General features: G+C 56.3%; 1 protein-coding gene across 1 annotated transcript; it reads right to left on the bottom strand.

Annotated features, from left to right (window-relative positions):
- Positions 1–255: 255 nt before the first annotated feature.
- Positions 256–27,763, bottom strand: ZRANB1 (zinc finger RANBP2-type containing 1). Its single transcript, XM_061556207.1, has 10 exons — positions 27,584–27,763; positions 21,233–22,539; positions 17,609–17,796; positions 17,009–17,162; positions 16,594–16,665; positions 10,004–10,202; positions 7,515–7,635; positions 5,937–6,066; positions 5,438–5,691; positions 256–4,826 (listed from the first exon to the last, which is right to left on the bottom strand). Exons 2-10 carry the CDS (start codon positions 22,320–22,322, stop codon positions 4,605–4,607), a joined length of 2,430 nt encoding a protein of 809 aa, XP_061412191.1. The 5' UTR covers positions 22,323–22,539; positions 27,584–27,763; the 3' UTR covers positions 256–4,604.

The following is a 27,763-nucleotide window of genomic DNA, read 5'->3' as shown; positions in this document are numbered from 1 at the left end:
TGGATGGTGATGCCAGTGTTGACAATCATGGGCGTGGTGAGATTCTCCACAGTGCTGGAACACAGGCGGGCAGAGCCACCGCCGCCCGACGGAGTGGAAGAGGTGTGGATGTTTGTGCGAGTGTGGGTAATGATGAGATGAAGGTGCTTGATGAGATTGTAACGATGATTAAATTACAATGATGGGTGATGTGATGTAGGTAGTGATGGTCGATCAGCTGTCCATCCCATAAAGAAGGGCTCGAGTCACGGGGAGTCAAATCAGGTAATTTATTTGGGAGGTACACGGCCCGGGGTCACGGAACATGGGAACAGCACGGGGGGCCAGGGAGTACGCGGTGGGGGAGAGGGGGGAGGACACGGGTTCAGAGGGGACAGGGGGAACGTTTAACCACTTCCCAGACCCCACCAACTTCACTCCCAGAGCGAATCCCAAACGCAGGCCGGATCCCCAAATTGCAGGGCTGAATTTCTCACAAACATTTTCCTGGAATAAGGTGCGCGTGTGGTAGCAACCACAGCCACATCGATAGGTTTACTGGATGTGGTGTGCCGGGTACAGAATTAATTTCCGGATAAACCCCGGCTGAAACTACGCCTTCCCTGCCTCGGGACTCCTCGCGTCGAGCTCCCGGGCCCCGGAGGAGGGGAGGGATGTCACCCGATGTTAAAGCCTCGGATGTTGGCATCACCCTCCCCGTGTCGGTCTGTGCTCAAGGTTCAATAAAACTCCGCAAACGAAAAAAAACACTGAAAAATGCGACAAAAGTGGACGCGGCGGAACACTCAGGAGGCAAGAGGCCCTGAAGGCAAACCTCCACTCGGGGTTCGCAGCAGCAGGGAGCTCGTGTCGAGCCGCTCCCCTTGAGACGTCCTCCTGTGAGCACAGCCCAGGTTTCAGAGCCCATAGGTGCGAGTGGGCTACACTAGCACGTGCCACCTGCACACGATGACCAGGTAATACCCCAACACAACCGCCAAACGCGTTTCATTGGGGTGGGGGGGGCAATAAGCCCCCAGCACGAGCCCAATCCTTTAGGTTTCACAGCCCCGCAGTTGTAGTCCTCTCTGCGGCCACCTCCAGCGCTTTGCTAGGACACCCACTTTAACTTGGTGTTCGTGATCAGTTTTAAAGTTCATATCGCACTGCGACCCTCACCCCCAGCCCCTTGGCGAGGGTTTAGGGGTCTGGACCAAGCGCGTGGGGACGATGTCACGCGGTATCCCTCGCCCAGGGGGGACGCGGGGAATTGGGGACTTGGTAATACGGGTGGGGGGGGGGGGTTGTGAACATAGCGACCTGTGGGGACAGTTGAACTCTCAGAAGGGGATGTGGGGACCTCCGGAAACGGGGCGCTCTGCTCACAGATCTCCACCCTCCCCGGGCAGCGGCGAATACTGACGCAGCCGCAACGACAGAATAAATAATAGGGGAGAGGCCTCACCGCCTCACTCGGCCCAAGTCTAGTGGCACAGACACAGGGACCCAGGACCTATGCACCCAGGTATCTGTGTTACCCAGGGCCCTGAACTCACGAGCCATGGCTCAGGACGCTGGGGTTGAGAACCACAGGACTCAAAACCCTAGAATCCAGACTCCAGGAACCTAGGGGACCATGGACTCAAAATCCATGACACAGAACTCAAGGCTCTAAACTCAGGACCTAGGGGTTAGAACCCAGGAACTTGGGGGCGAACATTCAATGATCTAGAACACCTTGGGACCCTGTACTCAGAATCCATGACGCAGGACCCCATGGGGCTCGAATAATTCATTGATCGTTGCGAGGCGGTGTGGCCACATGGGGGAGTGGTGGATAATTTCACAAGAGGCTATAATCAAAAACAGACTCATCGCAACACGCTAGTTATGAACAGGCAACGTAAAGCACCGCCCTTCGTACACACATAAGTCAGAACCAAGCGCTAATGCTGGGGAATGAAGGGGATAATGGGGATGGGGGAGCGGGGATCACGGGAGGATGGCAGGAAGGGAGAGGGAGGAAGAGAGGGGGGAGGGAGAGGAGAGGGAGAGGGAAGGGAGGGAGAGGGAGGGAAGGGAGGGGGAGGTATTGGGCCGAAAGGGGTGGAGGGACGGGGGTACATGCACCTGCACTCAGGAGGGGGGGGGGGGGTAGAGGCAGGCAAGGAGCGAGTGCTTAAACTGTGAAATATAAAGAAGCTTGAATCCGTCACATTCTTAACAAGTCTATGAAATCGCACTCGGCAGCAAAGTCAATGATTAATGAACAAGGTGAGGGAGCAATTCATTCTCAAAGGTCATGTTCCTTTTAATTACTACCTACTGGCGTGTTCTATATGTATATTATGTACACAGTGTATTGTGTGTGCTGTGTGCTGGGCTGTGTGTATAAACACAGCGGCAGACACACATTGAGACACACACATACAAAAATACAAACATGCACAGACCTACAAAGACGCACGCGTATACAGACACACACACACTCTTGGGACACGTACACACACACCCAAACATACGCCCATGTGAGTATAGTAAACATCGAGCACGCACGCACACTGGATGTAAACTCTACTCACACGCGCGCACACACACAGGCATCTGTGTGTGTTGTTAAAGCAGCTTGATATATTCTCACTCATTGACACACGTTAGCCGCCTCCTCCTCCTCTTCCTCCTCCTCCTCTTGCCATGCTCGGCCGCGGTTATGACGACGACGACGCTTGTTAACCCACGACAGCCTCACGGACCCTCAAGACTCTTTTTTTTTTAAAGAGGGTCCTGCCATTCAAATTTTTTCACAGCAGATAGGGGGCGATGTTGCTGCTGCTGCCGTGTGATCTCAATTGAATAATTCTGCAGGGAGCGTTTGCAGCACTGGGATGTTTTGACCAATACCGGTTATTGCCAGAAAGGTTAAAACATATTCTTATAGTTTGATACTGGCAAGAAGGGTCCCATGTGATACCAGTTACACTGTTGTTGGGGTTTCTTTTTGCAATGGGAGGACACTGAAGAACGGAGAGGAAAGGGGAGAAGCAGGGGGAGGACAAACGACGTCCACACAGAAAGGGGCATCCGAGTCGAGACTCAAACTCGGGCGATTCTTGCTGCGAGGCGTGTCACCACTGCGCGGAGACTCTCTTTTAACTTAACATTATTTTCCGAACCGATACCAATTCAGCCACGTGTATTTAACTGCCGAATCGACCCTGCGCGTGCGTGGGGCGTGCGCGCACGCGCCGTGTACACAGCATACACGACGTGTACACAGCATACACGGCGTCTATGCGTGCGTGTACACAGCGTGTACGCAGCGTGTCAAGAACGTCCCCCACCAAGCCTTGCAGACCACGCGGGGGGGGGGGGTGGCAAGTGCTGCGTGTGTCAGCGAGCACCTCGTGAGGCCAGCATGGCACACGAGGAGGAGGGTGTTGTTGTTGTGGTTACCGCCTCGCCGGGCCCCACCTCCCCAGTCGCTGGCACACCAAGGACTCCGTTTTGAGACTGAGTCGACCAAGAGGAGGCGGCAGCTCAGGACAGGTTCAGATATCACGTGGTACCGACGATCGTGTGTAGTGTCAGCCCTGTTGTGTCTCACCGTAACAACCCCTTGAGTGTCTTTGTAAACGTGTCGATATATTTATGATTGTCCGTATGTTTACGTGTCTGCATAGACATGTCTTTGTTACATCTGTGCTTATGTTTATGCGTGAGTTTGTGTGTGTGTGTGTCTGCGTACTGGGTATGTCTACGTGTATTCGCCTGTGTGTCTGTGTGTCCATCTCTGTGTGCTCACCGAGGTGTGTAATTTGTGCATGTGTGTACGTGTTTATGTGTTGTGTATTCGCCTGTGTCTGTGCGTGTGCATGTGTCTCTTTGTAGTAATTAACCTCAGCGTGGGCAGGTGGCCTCAAGGGTCCTGACCCAGGAGGGGTCACATAGGGCAGGGTGTCCCATCCTGCAAACTCGTCCTTGTACAGTGAAACGTCCACCCTGACGACGTGATGAGCAACTCACCGGCAGGAACTCACTCGCTCACTCAGTACCCCCCCCCCCCCACTCGTCCCTCGCCGCGTCGTTCCCGTGCCGTCCTGGTGTGTCTTGGGCTCAAACTACCCGAAGCCCGATGGTGACCTCCGCCACTTCCACCACAGCGGCTTGTGTTCCATCGCGTTCCGTCTCATTCCATTCCAACCGCAATTGCAATTGCAGGGTTAACGGAAACCCGACTCGACTGGCCACCGGCCTCGACCTCCGACCCTCCTCATAATTTTCACCCACCGCCGACTTCTGGCAACGCCACAATTCCTGACCTATGACCTACTCATAACTCTTGACCTGTGACCTCCCTCGCAATGGGCTATAGTGCTGGCTCGTGGTGCTGGAGAAAAGAGGGCTGGGTGGGGGGGGGGCGGTTCGCGAAGAGAGGATGAAGCACCGCCGCCCCTCCCTCGTGCTCGTTTCCACCGAGGGTGCTGTTCATCGTGGTGCGGGCACGGTGGAGCGAGGTGGAGAGCGGTTTAGCGCCCCAAATACGCCGGCAATGGACGAGCAACTTCTTCGCCACTCATCGTCACCGCCGCCGGCGTCACTCATCATCGTCACCGCCGCCGTCGCCGTCACTCGTCCTCTTCGTCCTCCTCCTCCCCGTCCGACAGCGCCCTCCCCGGGCCGCGGGGCTGCAGGTGCCTGTAGCGCTCCAGCCACTTGTCCAGCATCTGCGTGACGAGCGGGTGGCGGCGCCGCGACACGCGCTGCCGTGCCACCAGGATGCCGCCCTCCGTCACGCAGCAGTCCAGCCAGTGCCGCAGCAGCCGCTCCTGGTTTTCCTCGTTGCCGATCTGCGGGATGGAAGAGCGGAACGGAGGAGAAAGAGGAAGGAAGAGGAGGGAGGAAGGAGGGGGAGAAGGAAAGGGGTTTAGCGCCAGTCTAAACTACTAAACTACTTTTTATTTTACCATGTAAGGCCCACTGAGCTGTATAGCTCTTATTAAGAAGTGACCTGGCCACAAATGACAGCTCAACGACGTGGCTTATCACGTGGAAATTTATAGCAGTCAAATACTCTAAACAAGTGACGTTGATTCTCTATGTGGAGGGACTAACCGGAGGACCCGGAGAAAAACCCATGCCACCACGGGGAGAGCGTGCAAACAGTCTGCAGCACCAGCGAGCGACCACTGAAATGTGAGACAATTTTTACCTCGTAGAATTTTCACCCCGGGGTGAAAATACAAAATATTATTTGAACCCCTGGGTATAAAACGCATTGGGTCAAGATGTTGTACAGGGTCAGAGCAACAGTGAAGAGATCGGGTGCCTACCCAGGGTTTCTTACAGCCTTGTTCAAACCGACTCCTGTCGACATTAAGCAGGCGACTGTATCGCCCGAGAACGGTTGCGCCAACAGCAAACGTACGCAGCGACTCCCGCGGCGTCCCACGTCTCTCACCTCGCAGGCCGACAGGAAGTGCACGGGGAGCAGCTTGCGCTCGCTGTCCACCAGCGGCAGGAAGGTCACGGTGCCTTCATCCTCGCCGCCACCGCCGCCGCCGCCGCCACCGCCGATGTTGGCGCCGGCGCCGGGGCTCACGTAGCCCTCGCTCTCCATGGGTACCAGCGCCGAGAAGTGACCGCGCGTGTAGCCCAGCGCGATGGGCGACTTCCAGCAGAAGCTCGCCTCCCACAGCACGGGCAGGTACACGCCTGCGCACGCACGCACGCAGGCACACGCATGCGCTCCCTCGTACCGCGTGCATCGCTGGAAGCTCACTCGGCGCGCTCGTGCACGCGTACACGTGTTGGGCAGGGACCATGCGCTGGGTGTGGAAGTGATGTCGGGTGTACGTGACGTGACGTGGATGATTTAGACACGTGCAGGGTGTACGGGTGTTGATGGGGTGCGGGGTGTGCATGGTGTGTGCGGGACGTGCGGGCGGTGAATGTGGGACCTTGGAAGCGAGCGTATCCCAGCGTCTCCCCGCGGAAGCTCTTGTAAAACTTGACTCCGTAGACGATGATGGGACGACGCAGCACGTGGGCGAGCACAAAAATGTGCGTGTGCTCCAGGCTGGAGCCCGGCTGTATCCACACAAAGACAAAGAACCACCATGTAGCTTTTAACAGACTGTTGGGACATGTGTTGTGAGCGAGCACCTGTGAAGGCAGGTAAGGCACACGAGGGAATGGGTGGTCAGCACCACACCTGGCTGACTTTGTCCCCCTGATTTGAGGCTGAGTCGACTTAGGAGAGGCCCAAGACTGGTTCAGATAATCATCACTGATGTTGGCCATAAGCAGGAATCGAATTTGGGTCACCGTATTCAAAGCGCAGCTCACATGTGAACCGTAGCACACGGCGACACACATAGCTTTGCTATGAACGACGTAGCGACCCGAGTTTGATTCCCAACCACGGCCAACATCAGTGACGAGCGACATCTGAACCGATCCTAGGAGCCACATCCCCAACCCGCACTGGCAAAGTACGGTCAAACAACCCCCCCCCCCCCCCACCATGGTCAACATCGTGCCGTGGATGAACCAGGGGCTGCGAGTTTAATTTGCCACTTCGAGGGACGGGCAGCCCCTCTACCGGACGGTGAACCGAACCCGCGGGAAAGTGAACGAGACGCGCACGGACCACGCGCCGGCAATTTCCCCCAATTTGCGTAAATCAGACACGTCATTAAAATTAGCATAATACGAGCAGGCCCGGGGCCTCATTAGCGCCTCGTTAAAGCGGGATTTATTGCGTTAAGCAGGCGCGCTCCTCCACTGCTGAGCGGTAATTGCAATCGGTTAATGTCTCCGATAAAAACGGAAGGGGAATAAACACTCCTTTCGCGAGCGATAAAATTAGGCGAGCCATGCCGAGAAGTGTCGACGGCGCACAAAGCAACACGCGCTTCCGCAAACACACCGGCACGCCAACACTCTAACAAACAAAGACACAGATCCCCCGTGTAGCCTTAACAGACTGTCGGGGCAAGTGCTGTTAGCGAGCATCTATGAAGGCCGGCACTGCAGGCGAGGTGGTGGGTGGCCAGCACCACGCCCGACCGCACAAAGACACACATTGACATACACGCACGCAAGCACATTAACACACATGAACACAGGCCGGACCGGCACGGTGTGCGGTCTGCCGAGGGGTGCGGGCCTTGCTCGGCTGCCGTGGTTCAGACCACAGGAGGGCGCTGATGGCCAAGTGTTGCCCCCCTAACGGTCTGAACCAGAGGTCACTGGAAGGACATCGGAGTGGATCTGTGGTGCCCACTTCCGCGGGACGTTCTCCAACACATAGGGTTGGCGCTGCTCTCCTCCGAGTGGACTTCTCGCCTAGTGACGTTGGCGCCGATTACGTAATTGGGATGGAATTGAGGATGAACTTAGGGTTCGTTTTTACGTTCCAGATCACAGGAGAACACGGCGCCCGCGTTAAGCACCCATCTCAGCTGCGGCAAGGGCGGTGTGGCCAGCCTGGGGCCAACCCGAGTTGGGCACGACCGGCACGCCCCGGGACCGACCTGGCTGGCGAGCGAGAGGATGAAGGCCCAGTCCTCCTGCCACTGCTCCTCCCGGAGGGAGAAGTGGAGGCCGAAGCTCTGCGATGACCACGACTCCCACTCCTTCCAACGGGTGTAGAACCTTCAAACCGCACACGCCGCACACACCGCCTGATTGTGACACCCACGCGAATGCTGCTGCTTTCCCGCGACACCCTCCAAACAGCGCAATCTCGTCGTCGTCACTGTCATCATTACATGGTCCCCCGTAGCCCAAGTCACCGATGTGCATTTGGTTTTCGTGGTGTAATCACGGATACACTGCATTACCCAACGCACACTATCTTATACCATACTGCAGCACACCACACACATACCACACATTAACCACACCACACATACAGCGCACACACACACACAAAAAGGTCCCCCGTATAGCCTTAGCAGACTGTTGGGGCAAGTGCTGTTTGCGAGAACCCATAAGCCGGCACGGCCTATATGGGTTCTCGCCGCTTTTGTCTCCCCAGCAGCGATGTTTACATACTGCACAAGGTACTCATTTAAGGCCGAGTCGACCTAGGGGAGGCCCAGGACCGGGTCAGATAATCGTCACTGGTGTTGGCTGCGAGCGGGAATCTAACTCAGGTCACCGGGTTCGTAGCGCAGCGTGCTAACCGCTACACTTCCAGTTTAACACGTAGCAGGCTTTCGCGACCAATGTTATTCATAATAAAGGTTTTTGGGTTAGATCGCGTAAATATAAATGTGTCGTAACCCTCCACCACCCGACATAGACAATTAGTAAGAAATTTGTCACGTAAACAAAACGCCAACTAGTTACTACTTCAGCCCACCGGTGTATTGGAGAGTAAACCCATTACTTTTACAATCTGAGTAGTACGACGTTTCGCTGGCAATTACATCCAGCATCTTCTGGCGTTTGCCAGAATAGTGAACCCATTCACCTGCTTCCGGTCTTAAATAGAGCAAGACGACATCATCTCTGAACCCAGTCAGGTGATTTATTTAAACAAAAGGAAGGAGCAGTAATGGGCTCTCCTTTGTCTCCTGCTATAGCGAATCTATACATGGAAAACTTTGAAGCAAGAGCACTTCCTTCAAGTATATTAAAACCATCTGTTTGGTTTAAATATGTAGATGACACTTTGGTTGTCTGGCCACATGGTAAAAATACACTTAATGACTTTATCAATCATCCTGATTCACAAAACCCGGCCATCCAGTTCACCATGGAAATGTAGGTAAATAACACTCCTTTTCCTGGATATTTTGCTCGGACAGCGTTTACATAAAAGGAATGCACACTGATGCCTATCTGAATGCAGATTTGCATCATCACTCCGCACAGAAATCCTCTCTCATCAAGATGCTCATACATCGGGCTAAAACAGTGTCAGATGGTGAAAGTCTGAGGAGAGAGATTAAACATGTGAAAGAAGCTTTACGATTGAATGGCTTATAATGCTCAAATTAACAGAGCATTGAATGCCAAACCAAGATCGAACAGCAAATACTGCTGAAAGCGATCAAGTTATTAAAACTATTAAAATACCATATATCGCGGGAGTAACTGACAAAATAGTTTGAGTTTTGGAAAAGCAAAAAATCGATGTAAGATTTGGCACGGTACACAAAATAAAAAAACCGAGTATCTTGTACTAAAGATTAATTGCCTAAGTTATCAACATCGGATTAACTGCTTACGTGGCAGATGCTATATTGGACAGACGGGACGTAAAACATTAGCGAAAGACTAAAATAACATCAACGAAATATTAAATACTCTCAAACACAATTGTCGGCAGTTGCAGAACATACCAACAAGGACAATCAATTGATCTTGATAACGTTGAAGTGTTATATAAAACGAATTATTACTGGCCATGACTAATTCGAGAATCCATTGAAATTGAGAGAAATGCAAATAAATTTAACGGCTCTGACAGCTACAGGCTTAGTGCGGCCTGGAAGCGTATTATTAAGTAATACATCTAACAACTACAATTGCTTATAGAGGAAACACATACTAATTAACTGTTTACTAATCTATTATAAATTACAATAACCATCCCCTCCTCTGATTTCTGCACCTGATGGGTTCAGTGATGATGTCATCTTGCTCTATTTTTAGCAAATTGCCCGATGATGCTGGTTGTAATTACCAGCGAAGCGTCAAACTACTCAAATTGTAAATGTTGTGGATTTACTCTCCAACACACCGGTGGGCTGAAGTAGTGAACTAATTGGCATTTTGTTTACGTGACAAATCCCTTACTAATTGGCTGTGTCGGGGGGGGGGGGGGGGGGGTGGAGGGTTACGACACATTATACTTACACGATCTAACCCAAATAACCTTTATTATGAACACGACACTACACACACACAGCGCGCACACACAGCGCACACACACAGCGCGCACACACAGCGCGCACACACAGCGCGCACACACAGCGCGCACACACAGCGCGCGCACACGCCACTCTCTCACCAGTGGGAGCAGTCGTGGAGGCTGTCGCGCAGCGCGCTGCGAAGCACGCAGTCCTTGTCGTCGATGCCCCACGTCGCCTGCAGCACCGAGTCGAGGAGGCAGTCCCCCGCCGTGCGGTTCCACAGCGCGTACAGGCGCGACTCGAGACGCTCGCTCAGCTCCAGCGACCAGTTGATGATGGGAGACTCCTCCTCCAGCTCTGCGTGCCCACGGGTCGGGACGGGCGGCGGGGTCAGGGGGGGGTAGGTCGGGAGGTCGGGGTTAGGGCCGCCGTTGACCCGCGAACTCGCGGGCACGGTTGCCCGGGTCGGTTCGTGTGCCGAGCTTTTACCACGCACTGCTGCGGGGCATCTCCAGGAGCTCAACACGCAGTTCCACTTCCACTTTGGGGATGGATAATAACATGATCTTCTTCTTTTCTTAACATTTCACGTTTATTTTGTTTAACCAGGTTAGGACTCGAGAGTGGTGACCTGGGTGACCAAAACGACAAAAGCAATAAGATAAGGAGTATAGACCATCATGCGAGCTCCGCTCATCCTCACAGCGTCTTTTGGCTAGCCATCGTACAAAAACTGCTTTTACAAGCTTTCAGATACACTTCTGCGGCCGTCTGGAACACACTTCCTTCCGATAATAGGAAGTGACTGGAGCTATGCACTTTTAAATATAGATTGAAAACTAATATCGTAAGATCTTGATTTGAAGCTTTCGTGACTGCAGGAATCCATACTCTTTGGTTCTTTCGGTAAAGTCACGTACTTAGAAAATCAATTTTAAAAAATCACGACGTTTCGATCGCAACACAAGCGGTCGTGATCAGGCAAAAGATGACCGCTTGTGTAGCGATCGAAACGTCGTGATTTGTTTATTTTATTTCTAACTACGTGACTTCACCGAAAGAACCAAAGAGTATAATTTCGTAAAAACTGCCTTTTGTGTTTAGTTTGCTGTTCTTCCCCAACACCTCCATATAGCAAGGTTAGCTGCGTACGGTGTTGAAAGAAGTTCAACATACGTACATGGAAACGACATACAATGATTAAACAAATAGAAATCAGCACAAAACAACTGCATTAAAAAAACGCATAAAACAGTGCACAAACCTAAATCAACATTAAATAAATTAATGTTGCATTTATATTGCGCCGCTGAAATGCCCCAGAAAAGTAGAACGCCTCATGTGTCACACCTCATCTCAAACGTTCGAAGGGCCCCCCAGTGCAGCTGTCGCTGTGCGACACAAGGTGATGCAGTGCACGTCATTGGTCGCAAACGGGTTTCGATTCCTTACCCGTACCCGGCCGCACCAGGGTCGCAAACGGGTACCCGTACCCTACCCGATACCCGTACCCGGCTGGGTATCGGGTAGGGTATGGGTATCGGGTACCCGATTACGACCTCTGGGATGAAGCCATGTTGCAGGCGTGGGTGGGTTGATTCTAGGAACTTGAATTGTGAGAAGAGACAAGACGTTGAGAAGTGAGTGACAAACGGTAACTCACCAGTGACTCACGGCCTACCCGTACCCGGCCGCACCAGGTTCGCAAACGGGTACCCGTACCCGGCTGGGTACGGGTAGCCGGGTATTGGGTAGGGTACGAGTATCGGATACCCGTTTGCGACCTCTGGTGCACGTGGCCTGCCAGCGGCCATAGGTCTGCTGCCACTAGGGGGCGATGATTGGTCGAGATATGCGCAATCCCTGGCGAGTTATTTGCGGTTCCATCTTTCTCATTTGGCAAAATGAGGATGGCGACGCCGGCACACAACGGACTGCTCTTGCGAATGACGTCACGGGATCCCGAACGTCCACCGAGTTGTTCGCCACCCATCGCCTCAAGTCCTGTTATGGCCTGCACCGTGCATCGGAGCTCTTTCACTGCACTTCCCCCAACCGTCTGCGAGAGGCGATGCGGGGGCTATTTGTTTTTGTTCACGGCCGTACATATTTAGTATAATAGTACTCATTAAGTCTTCCATCACTGTGGTGTTGAGCAAATCATCATCTCTGATAACAATGATCATAAGATGTTATTTTATGCCGAGACAGAAAGAGGGACCACGTAGACTAGAGAACACACGCAGGGAAAAGACGGCATCATTCTGTGGAAGAAAAGTGAGTGGGCTGGGGCCGGACACGTCACGGCTAGAAGGATGACGGCTGACGGTCAACGACGAACGACGGAGCAGCGACCAAGGGAGGGAAAGCACGCGAGAGAGGACGCTGACTAGAGAGACGGAGCGATGAAATCAGCTCATGGCACATGGGTGCCAGGTGAAGTCGTGTCACAAAATCGTGACAGATGGCAACAGCTTCTTGGGGAGGCCTTCATCCAGCAGTGGATTGACCATGGCTGCTGCTGATGATGATTCGCTGATGGTGCGAGGCTGCGGGAGGCGGTGGGCCGAATGAAGGTGACCTTGAGCTAACGGCCGTGGCAGGGATTCCCGTGCCGGCTGCGGCATCTGCCAGTTCAGCGGCATAGCCGTCCGTGTGTTCACACATCTAAACACGCGCGCACACACACACACTAACGCATACACACACATTCACACATATCTCCACACTCACACATTCTTATATGCACTAATACACAGACACATACGTACGTTCACATTCACACATACACGATCATAATACACTCACACTCATGCGTACATACTCGTACTCTTACAAACACACACTAATCCACACACTTACAAATATAGTACACATGAACACACTCATACAAAGACAAAAATCACCCGTATAGCCTGAACAGATTGTTGGGGCAAGTGCTGTTAGTGAGCACCTATGAAGGCCGGTACGACACATGAGGGGGTGGGTGGCCAACACCACGCCCGGCTGCCTTTGTCTCCCTAGTGGAGATGTACTACACACCACACCAGGTACTCATTTGAGGCTGAGTCGACCTAGGGGAGGCCTAGAACCGGTTCAGATAATCGTCACTGGTGTTGGCCATGAGCGGGAACCGAACTCGGGTCTCCGGATTCGTAGCACAGCATAGCGCTAACACAGGTTCACGAACACTCACGCACCACACAACAACAACAGCAGCTGTCGCTCACCACGAAATGACAGTCAAATCTCCACAGCACTTGTGCCAGGCGAGGTGAACTTTGAAGACTTTCGATTCGTGCACACGCACACATACGCGCGCGTACAGACGCGTACACACGGCTGTACCGTGCTGACGCATCTGTCAATCTGACCCCCACAAGAGCAACATTATTGGAGGTGCCCCCCCCGCCCCACCATCCCTCCCACCCCAGGCCCCCCACCCGTCTCCCTGGCTCCGGGCCCGCAGGCTGCCCCCCACCCTGAGAGAGACGTTTATGCCACATATGTTTCCTTACGTTCGCCGCGTGCGCGAGGCTCGTTAGCGGCGTGGGGTGCCTGGGCATCGCTCTCGCTCGTGCACTTGTGCATGTGTAATTACGTGTGCAAGCACGTGGGGGTGCGTGCGTGCGTGCGTGCGTGCGAGTGAGCGGTAGTGCAGTGGTTAGCACGCTGCCGTGTGAATCCGGCGACCCGAGTTCAATTCCTGCTCACGACCAATAACAGTGGTGATTATTTGAACTGGACCCGAGCGTCCCCTAGTAGGTCGACTCAACCTTAATGTATGGTTGAACTTCTTTTGCATGGTACGTAGCCAACCACGCTAATCGGAGTTGTGGGGGGAGGACAACAAACTAAACACAAAAAGCAGTTTGAGTACCTGGTGTGGAGTGGGAAGATCAGCACTCAGGGAGACAATGGTGGCCAGGCAAAATGCTGGCCACTCGTGCCCTCGTGTACTCACTGGTGGAGCCAGTGGGGAGGGGGGTGGAGTGGCATGTGCCCCCCCAATGATCCGATCGAAATCCCTAATTTTGATCGGATCATTGGGGTTTATTAGTAATAAATCGGCATTTTGCGACCCCCACTGCCATTGGGTCTCTATGAGATGATAGAACAATAGTCTGAGTCCATAATTGGCAATAAGTAACGACAAAGCGGTTATAAGTGACTCAGAATTGTGCGCAGCTGCGTATACAGTACACGACTTCCCTGAAGACATTCACCTTCAGCGAGCGCGATGCCGATCACACAACGCGGTTCGAATTCGACCCTCGATCGATGGCTGCGCCATCGCCGCACACGCGCCAAAAAAAAGCAAGAGACAAGTCCTTACTTACTAACGACTCCTTCTTACTAACAACTCCTATAATTTTTCATTGCTGGAAGGGTTGCCCCCCCTACCTGAAAATCCTGGCTCCGCCATTGCGTGTACTGTGCTGGCGTTCATAGGTGCCCACTAACAGCACTTACCCTACAGTTTAATCAACATTAAATACTCGATCGTTGTTTTTGTAAGCAAAATAGTGTGTCATTTTGTGTGGAAGCAGGTGGGTGAGTGTCTTTGTTTTTTTGTGTATGCGAGTGTGTTCATGTAGTTATTAACATTAATTGAGTATTTTTTGTGCTGTTGGGGGTCCTTGACCCTCAATCATTAAGGATTTTCATGATGGTGGGCAGGCCCGGGTAAAGCTGCGTAGCCAGGAGTCAGAGCCATTCCCTGTTCACCTTGGGGTGCGACAGGGATGTCCTCTGGCCCCTGCATTACGTAACATATTTTTCACCACGTAGTTTGAGAAGCTTTCCATGGTTGTACAGAAGGAATTTAAAATTGCTAGAGATACAATGGGAGGCTGATCGATGCCTGAGTGCAGTCAAGGCATGTCTCCCTCTTGGTCAACCATGTTATGTATGCTGATGGTCTTGTAATTGCTGCACACTCTGAGTTGGGGAATCTATTGCTGAACCTGGAATGTGCCGTGGCAAAGAGGTGGAGACTTACCAACAGCCCCACAAAAACAAAGCAACTTCCTGGGTATTGTGTCATCAAATACTCCCCTCCGGCCACTCGCCATGAGTGACAGGGTGGTTATAGAGAGAGTGGATACGTTTACGTACCTCGGCTGTGTGCTGACGAGCAGCAGATGTTTCACTTGAATCAGTCATAACACTGTGTTGAAGCTACCTGGCTTGTTGCTCCAGACTAAGCTCCAGGTCTTCTCAGCGACAGTTATGCCCTCCCTCTCCTATGTTTGCGAAGCCTGGACCCCTCTGAAGGAGCATCTGCGCTGGTTTGAAACATTCAGGGTGGCTTGCCTACGATCCATCCTTGATTTAACCAGGTTGGATTGTATGAGAAGCTCACAGATCCTTGAAATATTTGGACAAAGTCCCGTTGGTGAGCTTCTCCGACAGGCAAGGCTGTGTTGGATGGGACATGTAGCCCGCATGCCCATCCAATGCATGCTCAAGCAGCTTCTGTTTGGCCGGATAGAGGGTGCTTAACTGGCAGGGCATGGGCAAGGGAAGAGATGGGCTGATCCGGTACAGGAGGATCTGTAACCGAGTCGACTTTCCGATCACTGGTACAAGCGGTGTCAAGATCGGCGTCTATGGAGGTGGCTAGTAAAGGACGCTACTTAGCAGTTGGAGGCACCCTTCAACAACAACGGAGGGCAGAGGAATGATGCCACAACAAGCGAAGCGCCGGGCCGCTAAAACGCAGCAAATTGGCGCAGTGAGGAGTGCAGATGATGCATAAACCAGTCATATCAGTCAGTCAACACAAAACACCTGCGTCTGTCCCATGACCTCATGCCAGTGAACCTTCCACACTTCACGTGGCCTCAGACTGCACCCAAGTGCTGTGGTGACATAACAGCAACTTAGTGGCCAATGGTGGCTGTTGTTTTGGTTGTGTAATGTGTGTGAGCAGTAGCACAGTGGGTGAACACAATGCGCTACGATCCCGGTGATCCGTGTTCAATTCCCACTCGTGACCAATAACAGCGACGAATATATTTTAACTGGTCCTGGGAATTGCCTAGTAGGTCGCCTCAGCCTTAAATAAGCACCTGGTGCGGCGTGTAAACATCAGCACTGGGGAGACAAAGGCGGCCGGGCGTGGTTCCGGCAACACCACGTGTGGCTGTGCGCCGTACCGGCCATCATAGGTGGTCGTTCACTGGCAGCACTTTCCCCAATGGTCTGTTGGGGCTACGTGGGGGATCTTTGTCCTTGTGTGTATACAGTGTCTGTATACACGTGTGTGCTGCAGGCACGGGGGGGGGGGGGGGGTTTCTGTCAGGCCCTGTGATGTAGCTCAGGAAGCCTGGGGGCTGCGGTCTGTGCCAACACAAACAGCTCCTCCAGTGGGCCAGTGGGCGAGGGAGGAAGGGGGCGGGGGGGGGGGTGACGGAGGGGGGGGGTAAAGCGCAGTGGGGGAGGAGGGGTGAAGTGGCGGTGGAAATAATGGCTCACATCAGCGTACGCCAACACGGCCACAGTCGCGTCCAGACACTGGGGCCTAAAATAACGCAGCCAGTGGCTCATTCGCACGCCCGCCCGCCCCCTCGCTCACCCACTCACTCACCTGCTCACTAACCCACCGAGGGCACAACACACATTCACCCAGTACACTCACAGAGAATATACCACTCACCAAAAACACACACACACTTAGAAATGAAGGTGTGAGGATGTGGCGAGCGAGTGGTGAGCGTGTGGCGAGCGAGTGGTGAGAGCTCACCTTTCTGCACGTCGCGGTCCAGCAGCTCATCGTAGAGCTTCTCCTGCACGCGTCCGGGCAGCTCCTCGATCTCTGCAGCCACGGCAACCACAACCACACAACCGCTTAGCACAACCACCAGCACCTACCACCATCACATAAACATCTACCCAGCTAACTACCACCACATACCCAGCTAACCACCACCACGACATACCCAGCTTACCCACCACATGGCGCAAACCCCACACCACAAAACATACTCCGGCTTCACGCATACCACACACCGCATCACGCCACGCACCACACAACGCATCACGCCACATACTGCATTTCACCGCGCCCCATACACCGCATCACGCCGCACACCACAGAGGGCAGCACATCAAACTCCTCACGACACACGTGGCACCTCGTCTCGCACACCGTGGCTCACCGGCTGGCAGCGTGAAGGTCAGGAGGTCAGACAGGAAGTGGCAGGGGAAGTCGCCCTTGCGCTGGTGGAGCGACGTGGCAACTTCCCGCCGGATCAGCTCCGTCAGCTCCGGGCACACAAACGCCGGGATGCGTTTGGCCGCGTGCTGGGAGACCTGGGGGCACATGGGAACACAGCACACCTGTAGGGACACATAACACACTTGTAGGGACACACAGCACACCTGTCCAGCCCTCACCAGGTACACACAGCACACCTGTGATAGTAACCGTTTCAGTACGGACGATGGTATCGGTGACGGTGAATGTGATACTGAGGGCTCAGTGTCTGCGGAGGTAACATTTGGTGACGGTGACGACATGATGTCCGCGAGGGTGATGGTGAAAGGCTTGGTGCAGTCACGGTGGCATTTATAGCAATGGGCTCAGCGTTCATGAGGGCCGGTGATGGTGGCAGCGGCGGCGTTGATGCCTTGGTGTCTCTGGGAAGGAGGGTACTGGCGACCGCGCTGGCGATCGTGCCGGTGATGATTGTGAGGGATGTGCTCGGCGCCGGTGATGGTGCTGGCAATGGTCGTCCCTCAAGAGGGGATCTGCGCACCTCCGCGAGCAGCATGGCGAGGATGTCCTGCTGCTGGAAGCGGATGGCCAGGTGCACGAGCGTGTGTCCCGTGTCGAAGGCCGAGGGCCGGTTGAGCAGCCGCACCTCGTCTCCCGTGAGCTGGCGCGCGATGTCGCTCCCGCAAGACTTGTACGCCTCCACAGCAGCAAAGTCGCCCTCCACCACGCCTGGGTGATGCACGCAGGGGAGGGGACGCGGGGCCGCACGGGGGTCACGGGGACACCACACGGGGGGGTCCCACGGGGACCAGAGACAACTTGAACTCTGTTGACAAACTGTTGAGCAATGCGGAGCGTCAATAGAGAGACGCGGGCGGGAAGCACCGGGACACGGGGACGTGGAGATACGCGGACACGTGTGGAAATGTATACATGTGGAGACATGGAGACACGTGCGTATAGATACAGAGACACACGGGCACGTGGAGTCAAGGAGACACAACGGTACGTGGAGACGAGGGGTGACGGAGATCGACTCAGCCATTTAGAGACACGGGGAGATGGAAATAGATCCAGGTAAGCGGGGACATGGGGAGGGGTAACGGGATGCATGGCCACACAGACACAAAGCTACACTCAGGTACGTGGAGACAGGGACACACACAGAGGCACATAGATACATGGAGCCATACAAAACACAGGGCCACAAGAGGAAACGCAGGGACAAGAGATGTACACACAGGTACACGCGGCGAGCGGGAGACACAGAAGGGCTCCCAAGGACACGCGGTGGCACACACGGACACACCAGTAACAGAGAACATAGATTACATCTCTTATCGTAAACTGTTGAGTAATAGGGAGCCTCAAGGACAGTGGTGGCACAGGCTCAGGAAAAGAAGAGTGGCACTCACACTGCTCTGCTGCTTGCAGCACAGATAGGCGGGCGAGGCACAGGGAGCCAGGGGGAGAAGCAGGCAGGTGTAGAGACACGGCGAGATGCGGGGTGATGCATGGAGGTACGGGGAGATGCAGGGAGGTGCAGGGAGGAACGGGAAGATCTATGTCTCCCCCTGTCTCCCGGGAGCTACTATTTAGGCATTGACCGGCCGAGAACGAATCTGCTGCTGCCGCTGTCGCCACCACAGGACAGATCGTCTTACCCGCCCAGCTCCCCAAAAACAAACGGCAACCCAACTCTAACGCCGAGCAAGGGGCAGGTGCAGAACAACTCCACACAGCCGGCGAAACAACATGCGCCACAGCACGCAGCTGGCTAAACAGCGGGCGCAAACGGCACGCACAGATGGGTCCTAGGGCGACGTCCTCCATCCTCCTTCACCCCCGCCGCACCCGTGCCATTCCCAGCAGTGGCGCAGCATGGTAGGCATGGGTCCCGGTGCAAGGAATGAAATGAGGGGCTACCTTCCCCCATTCCAATTTGACCCCCCGGCCCCCCCCCCAATTCTTCGAATGACCCCACCGCATAGGCCCCTCCAGTCTGAGAGACCGAGTGCAGTTGAAGGAACTGCACACTCGCGAGCCAAACCACTGGGTCCTTTGCTAGTCTAGAGGTGCTATGATAGCCTATGGGTTCATTATTAGTCTATGAGGCTCGACGCGATGTACACTCTGTGGGCAAGTCAACAGTGGTTGTCCGATGGATAGACTCACCCTCTGCCATAAGAATGTGGAACTTCCACCACTGGCTCAGGGTGTAAATGGAAGAGGAGTCACACCTTAATGCTCATTAGAGCAGGAAATCACGTTGACTGGACTCTGTGTGAATCTCGAAGTCTCTATACGACTCTACGGGTCTCTACGCAAGTCTATATATAGGTCATTATGTAAGCCGACGACGGGTTTTAGTGGTGTAGCGTGGTTGGCATTGGCCCTGGTGCAAGGAATAAAATGGGGGGCCTCTATCCAATTTCCATCCCCCTACTGCCCCAATCTCCATAGTCCGGCGCCTGTACCCTTGCTGCCTTGTGGGCCCTTGTGCAGGTGTACCACCTGCGCACTACTCAATAGCTGCGCCACCGTCTCCCTGCCTCGCCGGGAGGCGCAGCACCGGCCTGCTCTCGCGGTGGCGGCGCTGGCGTCCATCTCTCTAACGAGCTGCTCGTTAACGGTCGTGGGAACACGGCGCCGAGATCGTGCCATGTGCCGTAGCGCCCGCCCGCGGCGGCAGCGGCGTGTGCGGACTTGCCATTGGCACCCCCCTGTCTCCCCCCCCCCCACCCGCAGCCACGTAATGTGCATCGATGTGCAGTTCTTACGCAGGCTTGGCACCAGCCGCGTATTCACAGCACACTGCCATGTACCATCAGTATGGATGTGCACTGCCATGGAAACTCAGCACAGGTGTGTACTCACTGCCATGGAAACTCCGCACAGGTGTGTACTCACTGCACACTGCCATGGAAACTCAGCACGGGTGTGTATGCTCTGCACAGGTGTGTACTCACTGCGTACTGCCATGGAAACTCAGCACAGGTGTGTATGCTTTGCACAGGTGCATACTCACAGCACACTGCCGTCGACACTCAGCACAGGTGTGTACTTGTCACTCCTCGTGTGTTCCAAGTGAGAGCAGAATACTCTCAGCATACATTGAGCACTTTCTTGAACACTCTAAGCACTTTCAGCATTTGCTGTGTACTCTTGGAAACATTGTGTCCTCTCAAAACACGATGTACTCTCAGCACATCCTGTATTTCAGTGAAAGATGTGTACTCTCTGCACACTCCAAATAATCTCAAGACACTCCAAATAATCTCAACACACTCCATGTACTCTCAGCACACTCCATGTACTCTCAGCACACACTTGTGTACTTGCTGCTCTACCCCAGGTGTCTAAACCCCATGTACTCCGCGACAGCTGGACAATCTCAACACACTCCGCGCACTCTCTGCATACACCTGTGTACACTCAACAAAGGTGGGTACTGTCAGCACTCGTCGTGTACACTCTGTACGCATTGTGTACTCTCTGCTCTCCCCGTGTACTCTCAGTGCGAGCTGAGAGGTCACCGCTAATCCGAAGCCACGCAGGGGTGCAGGGGTGGCCGGTAAAATCCTGAGCAGCGCGGCTCATCCGAGAATTAATTTCCCTGCTGAGCGTCGCTCTCAGCTACAGTGATGGGAGGGCGAGCAATGGGTTGGGGTGATGGGTGGTGGGGGATATGGGGGGATGAAGGATATTGTGAGACGATGGAGGGTGATGGGTAAGGATGGGGGGGTGGTGATATGACATAATGGGGAGAGATGATGGGAGGGGGCAGTGGTCTCAGATAATTATGGATGATGAGGATCTGGTTTGAGACCGTGGGAGATGGTGGCAGATGACAAAGAGGATGATGGGGGTGGAGACAATGTAAGAAGACGGGGGTGATAATGGGAGTGATGGGGAAGTGATGTTAAAGGATGATGACATGCGATTAATGGGGATTCCCATCTAAACCAGTGCAAGCTAAGTGACCTTCAATTCACTTGTTTCATGCAACCGGACACTGGGCTCTAACCCAGACTCCAGACTCGACTGCAAAATGTAAATAGGCAGTATGGTGCCCCCCACTGGGACAGGCCGAGGTTGGGAGGGAGGGAGGGAGGTGGGGGCTTTGGGGAGGGAGGAGACGTGGGAGACGCGGGCGCTGCGTTACCCAGGCACGCGTTCAGGAACAGCCAGTCGGTCTTGCGCATGCGGTTCTTGATCTGCTTCAGTCGCTTGAAGTCCACCTCGCGATCCTCCTTACGGTTATTTCCGACGGCGCCAGCAAACTCTATCCGCGGGACATCCAGTAGCGGAGAGTCCGGATCACGGCGTGACGACGACGGAGACCGCCGCATGCCCGCACCGCAGCCCCCTCCCCCGCCGCCCGCGCCCACCAAACCGACCACGCCGCCCGTGCCGCCGCCGGCGGCGTGCCTCCTCGCCCGCTCCTGCTCTATGAGCGCGGCGGCCCTCTCGGCGTCCCTAGCGTCGATGGCCACTCGCTCCGGCTCGACCGCCTCGTAGTTGTTGGGCCGCGGGTGCGCGCACACGGAGCACTTGAGCGACTTGGGCCAATTCTCGTAGGTGCAGGTGGCGCACATCCACTTGGGGGAGACGGGGGCGCGGGACGTTGGCGGGGGCGCCGGCGCCGATGGCGGCGGGGCCAGGGCCGGCGGCGCCGCGGCACGGTTGCGGTCGTTGTTGAGGATCTCCTCCACGTGCTCGGGCGACACGGGCGAGGCCCCGCCGCCGCGACGGTGCCGGGCGACGCACGTGGTGGACGCGCCGGGAGAATCGCCGGGGCTGCCGCCGCGGGGAGACCGCTGCGCAGCGATGGTGGCGGTGACGGTGCGGCAGCCGCCGCGCTGGGTCAGGCACTGGGAGCATCGCGCGGTGCGCTGCCAGTTCATGTACGTGCACGTGGCGCAGCTCCACTTTCCGGCAGAGTCCGCCGTCAAGTTACCGCCGCCGAGGCCGCCGAGGCCACCGAGGCCGCCGCCGCCGCCCACCACGTCGTCAGCGTCCGGGCAAATGATGGGCGTCCCTCCGCTTGGGCCACCTCCTCTGCCGCTAGGGGAGACGTCGGTGAGCACGCGGCGCCAGCGCCCGTCGTCCGGCGAGCCCGGCGTGCCGGCCTCGGGAGGAGAGATGATGCTGGGGCTGCGTCTGGGTGCGCGGCACATGGTGCACTTGATGGCGGAGGGCCAGTTCTCGTAGGTGCAGTAATCGCAGCCCCACTTCCTCCCACCGTCGGACATGCTGGCGGTGGCGGCTGCGGCGGCTGTGGCGGCACGTACCACGGCGAGGGCGGGCGACCTCCGCGAGTGGAGGGCAGCGGTGACCCCGGGGTGCCGCTCCGATCACCATTCGGCACCGCTGTACGGGGTCACGGGCTGGGCACAGGGTCGCGGGGATAGGTCACGCCGGGATGTGGCCACCGTCACCGCCTCCTCTTCCTCCTCCTCCTCTTCACACCTGCAAAGCGGACACGACAGTGAAAGTTCAACTTATACAAATCTTCTTGAATGCGCCGGATCTCATCAGGTGTCAACAGGTGAGCAGGGTGAGCCTGGTTATAGCATTTAGAGTTTGAAGACTATCTGGTGATGTTATGTGTAGGGAGGCTTGGAGCTGTAAACTAGCAGGAGAGATGGCCGTAGAGAAACGGACTGAATCTGAGAGGAGAGTTGAGTGTCATCCCCTCGCATGAGGGGTGGGTTTTCTCTGGGTTCTCTGGTTTCCTTTCACATGAAATCAAACACTCATTGATAGAATTGCCAAAAAATCGCAATGTAAGAGGATCCTTCTGAAAAGGATTAATGAGACTTGGTATCTATTGATATGCTACCACACACCTTTACACCTGCTATAGATACTACAACGGTATCTTCAGGTGTGTTACTGATGAGGTCTTTCCATCTGGATGTGTGCTGGCCACCGACCCCCTTCATGTGCCGTGGAGGCCTTCAGAGGTGCTTACGAACAGCACTTCTCCAACAATCTGTTGAAGCGATGATACACGGGGGATCTTTGTCTGTTTCCACCGGATTTTTGCGAAACCAGACTGGGATCTCAGTGGCACGGGATACCAGGGGACTTGGGCAGAGCAGGGATGAGGAGGCCAGACTGAGGCAGAGAAGACCCAGAAATACAGGAGACAGGGATCAGAACGATAGGGGTCCAGGGAGACATGACGAGGAGCCAGGATCACGGGGAGATGGGGATTCGGGGACCCAGACGACGGGGATTCTGGGACATCGAGACCGAGTAAAAGAGGGTCACAAGGACTTAGAGTGACAGGGGTCCAGTTAACCATGGACCCTGGGAGACGGAGTGGCATGGACCCTGGGAGACGGAGTGACATGGACCCAGGGAGACGGAGTGACATGGACCCAGGGAGACGGAATGACATGGACCCAGGGAGACGGAGTGACATGGACCCAGGGAGACAGAATGACATGGACCCAGGGAGACGGAGTGACTTGGACCCAGGGAGACAAAGTGACATGGACCCAGGGAGACGGAGTGACATGGACCCAGGGAGACGGAGTGACATGGACCCAGGGAGACGGAGTGGCATGGACCCAGGGAGACGGAGAGGCATGGACCCAGGGAGACGGAGTGGCATGGACCCTGGGAGACGGAGTGACATGGACCCAGGGAGACGGAGAGGCATGGACCCTGGGAGACGGAGTGACATGGACCCAGGGAGACGGAGTGGCATGGACCCTGGGAGACGGAGTGACATGGACCCAGGGAGACGGAGAGGCATGGACCCTGGGAGACGGAGTGACATGGACCCAGGGAGACGGAGTGGCATGGACCCTGGGAGACGGAGTGGCATGGACCCTGGGAGACGGAGTGACTTGGACCCAGGGAGACGGAGTGACATGGACCCTGGGAGACGGAGTGACTTGAACCCAGGGAGACGGAGTGACTTGGACCCAGGGAGACGGAGTGGCATGGACCCTGGGAGACGGAGTGGCATGGACCCTGGGAGACGGAGTGGCATGGACCCTGGGAGACGGAGTGGCATGGACCCTGGGAGACGGAGTGGCATGGACCCAGGGAGACGGAGTGACATGGACCCAGGGAGACGGAGCGACATGGACCCTGGGAGACGGAGTGACATGGACCGAGGGAGACGGAGTGACATGGACCCTGGGAGACGGAGTGGCATGGACCCAGGGAGACGGAGTGACTTGGACCCAGGGAGACGGAGTGACATGGACCCAGGGAGACGGAGTGACATGGACCCAGGGAGACGGAGTGGCATGGACCCAGGGAGACGGAGTGGCATGGACCCAGGGAGACGGAGTGACATGGACCCTGGGAGACGGAGTGGCATGGACCCAGGGAGACGGAGTGACATGGACCCTGGGAGACGGAGTGACATGGACCCAGGGAGACGGAGTGCCATGGACCCTGGGAGACGGAGTGACTTGGACCCTGGAAGACGGAGTGACTTGGACCCTGGGAGAAGGAGTGACATGGACCCAGGGAGATGGAGTGGCATGGACCCAGGGAGACGGAGTGGCATGGACCCTGGGAGACGGAGTGACATGGACCCTGGGAGACGGAGTGACATGGACCCAGGGAGATGGAGTGACATGGACCCAGGGAGACGGAGTGACTTGAACCCTGGGAGACGGAGTGACATGGACCCTGGGAGACGGAGTGACTTGGACCCAGGGAGACGGAGTGGCATGGACCCTGGGAGACGGAGTGACTTGGACCCAGGGAGACGGAGTGGCATGGACCCTGGGAGACGGAGTGACATGGACCCTGGGAGATGGAGTGACATGGACCCAGGGAGATGGAGTGACATGGACCCAGGGAGACGGAGTGACTTGAACCCTGGGAGACGGAGTGACATGGACCCTGGGAGACGGAGTGACTTGGACCCAGGGAGACGGAGTGGCATGGACCCTGGGAGACGGAGTGACTTGGACCCAGGGAGACGGAGTGACTTGGACCCTGGGAGACGGAGTGGCATGGACCCAGGGAGACGGAGTGGCATGGACCCAGGGAGACGGAGTGGCATGGACCCTGGGAGACGGAGTGACATGGACCCAGGGAGGCGGAGAGGCATGGACCCTGGGAGACAGAGTGACATGGACCCAGGGAGACGGAGTGGTATGGACCTTGGGAGACGGAGTGACTTGGACCCTGGGAGACGGAGTGACATGGACCCAGGGAGACGGAGAGGCATGGACCCAGGGAGACGGAGTGACATGGACCCAGGGAGACGGAGTGACATGGACCCAGGGAGACGGAGTGGCATGGACCCTGGGAGACGGAGTGACATGGACCCTGGGAGACGGAGTGACTTGGACCCAGGGAGACGGAGTGACTTGGACCCAGGGAGACGGAGTGACATGGACCCTGGGAGACGGAGTGACATGGACCCAGGGAGACGGAGTGGCATGGACCCTGGGAGACGGAGTGGCATGGACCCAGGGAGACGGATTGGCATGGACCCTGGGAGACGGAGTGGCATGGAACCTGGGAGACGGAGTGGCATGGACCCAGGGAGACAGAGTGGCATGGACCCTGGGAGACGGAGTGGCATGGACCCTGGGAGACGGAGTGACATGGACCCTGGGAGACGGAGTGACTTGGACCCAGGGAGACGGAGTGGCATGGACCCAGGGAGACGGAGTGACTTGGACCCTGGGAGACGGAGTGACATGGACCCAGGGAGACGGAGTGGCATGGACCCAGGGAGACGGAGTGACATGGACCCAGGGAGACGGAGTGGCATGGACCCTGGGAGACGGAGTGGCATGGACCCTGGGAGACGGAGTGACATGGACCCTGGGAGACGGAGTGGCATGGGCCCAGGGAGACGGAGTGGCATGGACCCAGGGAGACGGAGTGACATGGACCCTGGGAGACTGAGTGACATGGACCCTGGGAGACGGAGTGGCATGGACCCAGGGAGACGGAGTGACATGGACCCAGGGAGACGGAGTGGCATGGACCCAGGGAGACGGAGTGACATGGACCCAGGGAGACGGAGTGGCATGGACCCTGGGAGACGGAGTGACTTGGACCCTGGGAGACGGAGTGACATGGACCCTGGGAGACGGAGTGACATGGACCCAGGGAGACGGAGAGGCATGGACCCTGGGAGACGGAGTGGCATGGACCCTGGGAGACGGAGTGACTTGGACCCTGGGAGACGGAGTGACATGGACCCTGGGAGACGGAGAGGCATGGACCCTGGGAGACGGAGTGACATGGACCCAGGGAGACGGAGTGGCATGGACCCTGGGAGACGGAGTGACATGGACCCTGGGAGACGGAGTGACTTGGACCCTGGGAGACGGAGAGGCATGGACCCTGGGAGACGGAGTGACATGGACCCTGGGAGACGGAGTGGCATGGGCCCAGGGAGACGGAGTGGCATGGACCCTGGGAGACGGAGAGGCATGGGCCCAGGGAGACGGAGTGACATGGACCCTGGGAGACGGAGTGACATGGACCCAGGGAGACTGAGTGACATGGACCCTGGGAGACGGAGTGGCATGGACCCAGGGAGACGGAGAGGCATGGACCCTGGGAGACGGAGTGGCATGGACCCTGGGAGACGGAGTGACTTGGACCCTGGGAGACGGAGTGACATGGACCCTGGGAGACGGAGAGGCATGGACCCTGGGAGACGGAGTGACATGGACCCTGGGAGACGGAGTGGCATGGGCCCAGGGAGACGGAGTGGCATGGACCCTGGGAGACGGAGAGGCATGGGCCCAGGGAGACGGAGTGACATGGACCCTGGGAGACGGAGTGACATGGACCCAGGGAGACGGAGAGGCATGGACCCTGGGAGACGGAGTGGCATGGACCCTGGGAGACGGAGTGACTTGGACCCTGGGAGACAGAGTGACATGGACCCTGGGAGACGGAGTGGCATGGGCCCAGGGAGACGGAGTGGCATGGACCCTGGGAGACGGAGTGGCATGGGCCCAGGGAGACGGAGTGACATGGACCCTGGGAGACGGAGTGACATGGACCCAGGGAGACGGAGAGGCATGGACCCTGGGAGACGGAGTGGCATGGACCCTGGGAGACGGAGTGACTTGGACCCTGGGAGACAGAGTGACATGGACCCTGGGAGACGGAGTGGCATGGGCCCAGGGAGACGGAGTGGCATGGACCCTGGGAGACAGAGAGGCATGGGCCCAGGGAGACATGGAGCGAGGAAGGTAGAGACACATGGAGCTGACGGTGAGAGGCGAGCGAGCAGCCCAAGTAAACAAGAGTTGACAGACAAGCAGTAAGGGAGACGGCGCAGGCAGACAGCCACAGAACGGTACAGCGGATGAGACCGGGACTCAGGGAGACAAGAAGACAGAGAGACGAGCAGAGAGACAAGCAGAGAGACAAGCAGAGAGAAGACAGGGATACGGGGACACGGGGACTGGAGGCCGCATCCCTCCCACTGGCCCCTCGTGTTTACAGGCCGGCACCCCGCGCCGCCTGGCACCCAACGGGCCCGAGACCCGGGAGAACTCACCCTTCTCTCCTCCTCCTCCTCCTGCTCCTCCTTCCTCCTCGCCGGGAGACGATCTCGCCTCTCCCCGCTCTCTCCCCTCTCCTCCCTCCCTCCCGCTCTCCTCTCTCCCACTCCTCGCTCGCCTCTCGCACTCCACTCTCCTCTCTCCCCGCGCCGCCCTCAACGCCTGCCCGACATGGC

The sequence above is a fragment of the Lethenteron reissneri genome, chromosome 22 (genome assembly GCF_015708825.2).
Source record: "Lethenteron reissneri isolate LAM-NWPU_2019-01 chromosome 22, ASM1570882v1, whole genome shotgun sequence".
In the NCBI taxonomy this organism is placed as follows: Eukaryota; Metazoa; Chordata; class Hyperoartia; order Petromyzontiformes; family Petromyzontidae; genus Lethenteron; species Lethenteron reissneri.
Note: the sequence above shows the minus strand (reverse complement) of the source record. Positions and strands in the feature narration are given on the sequence as shown.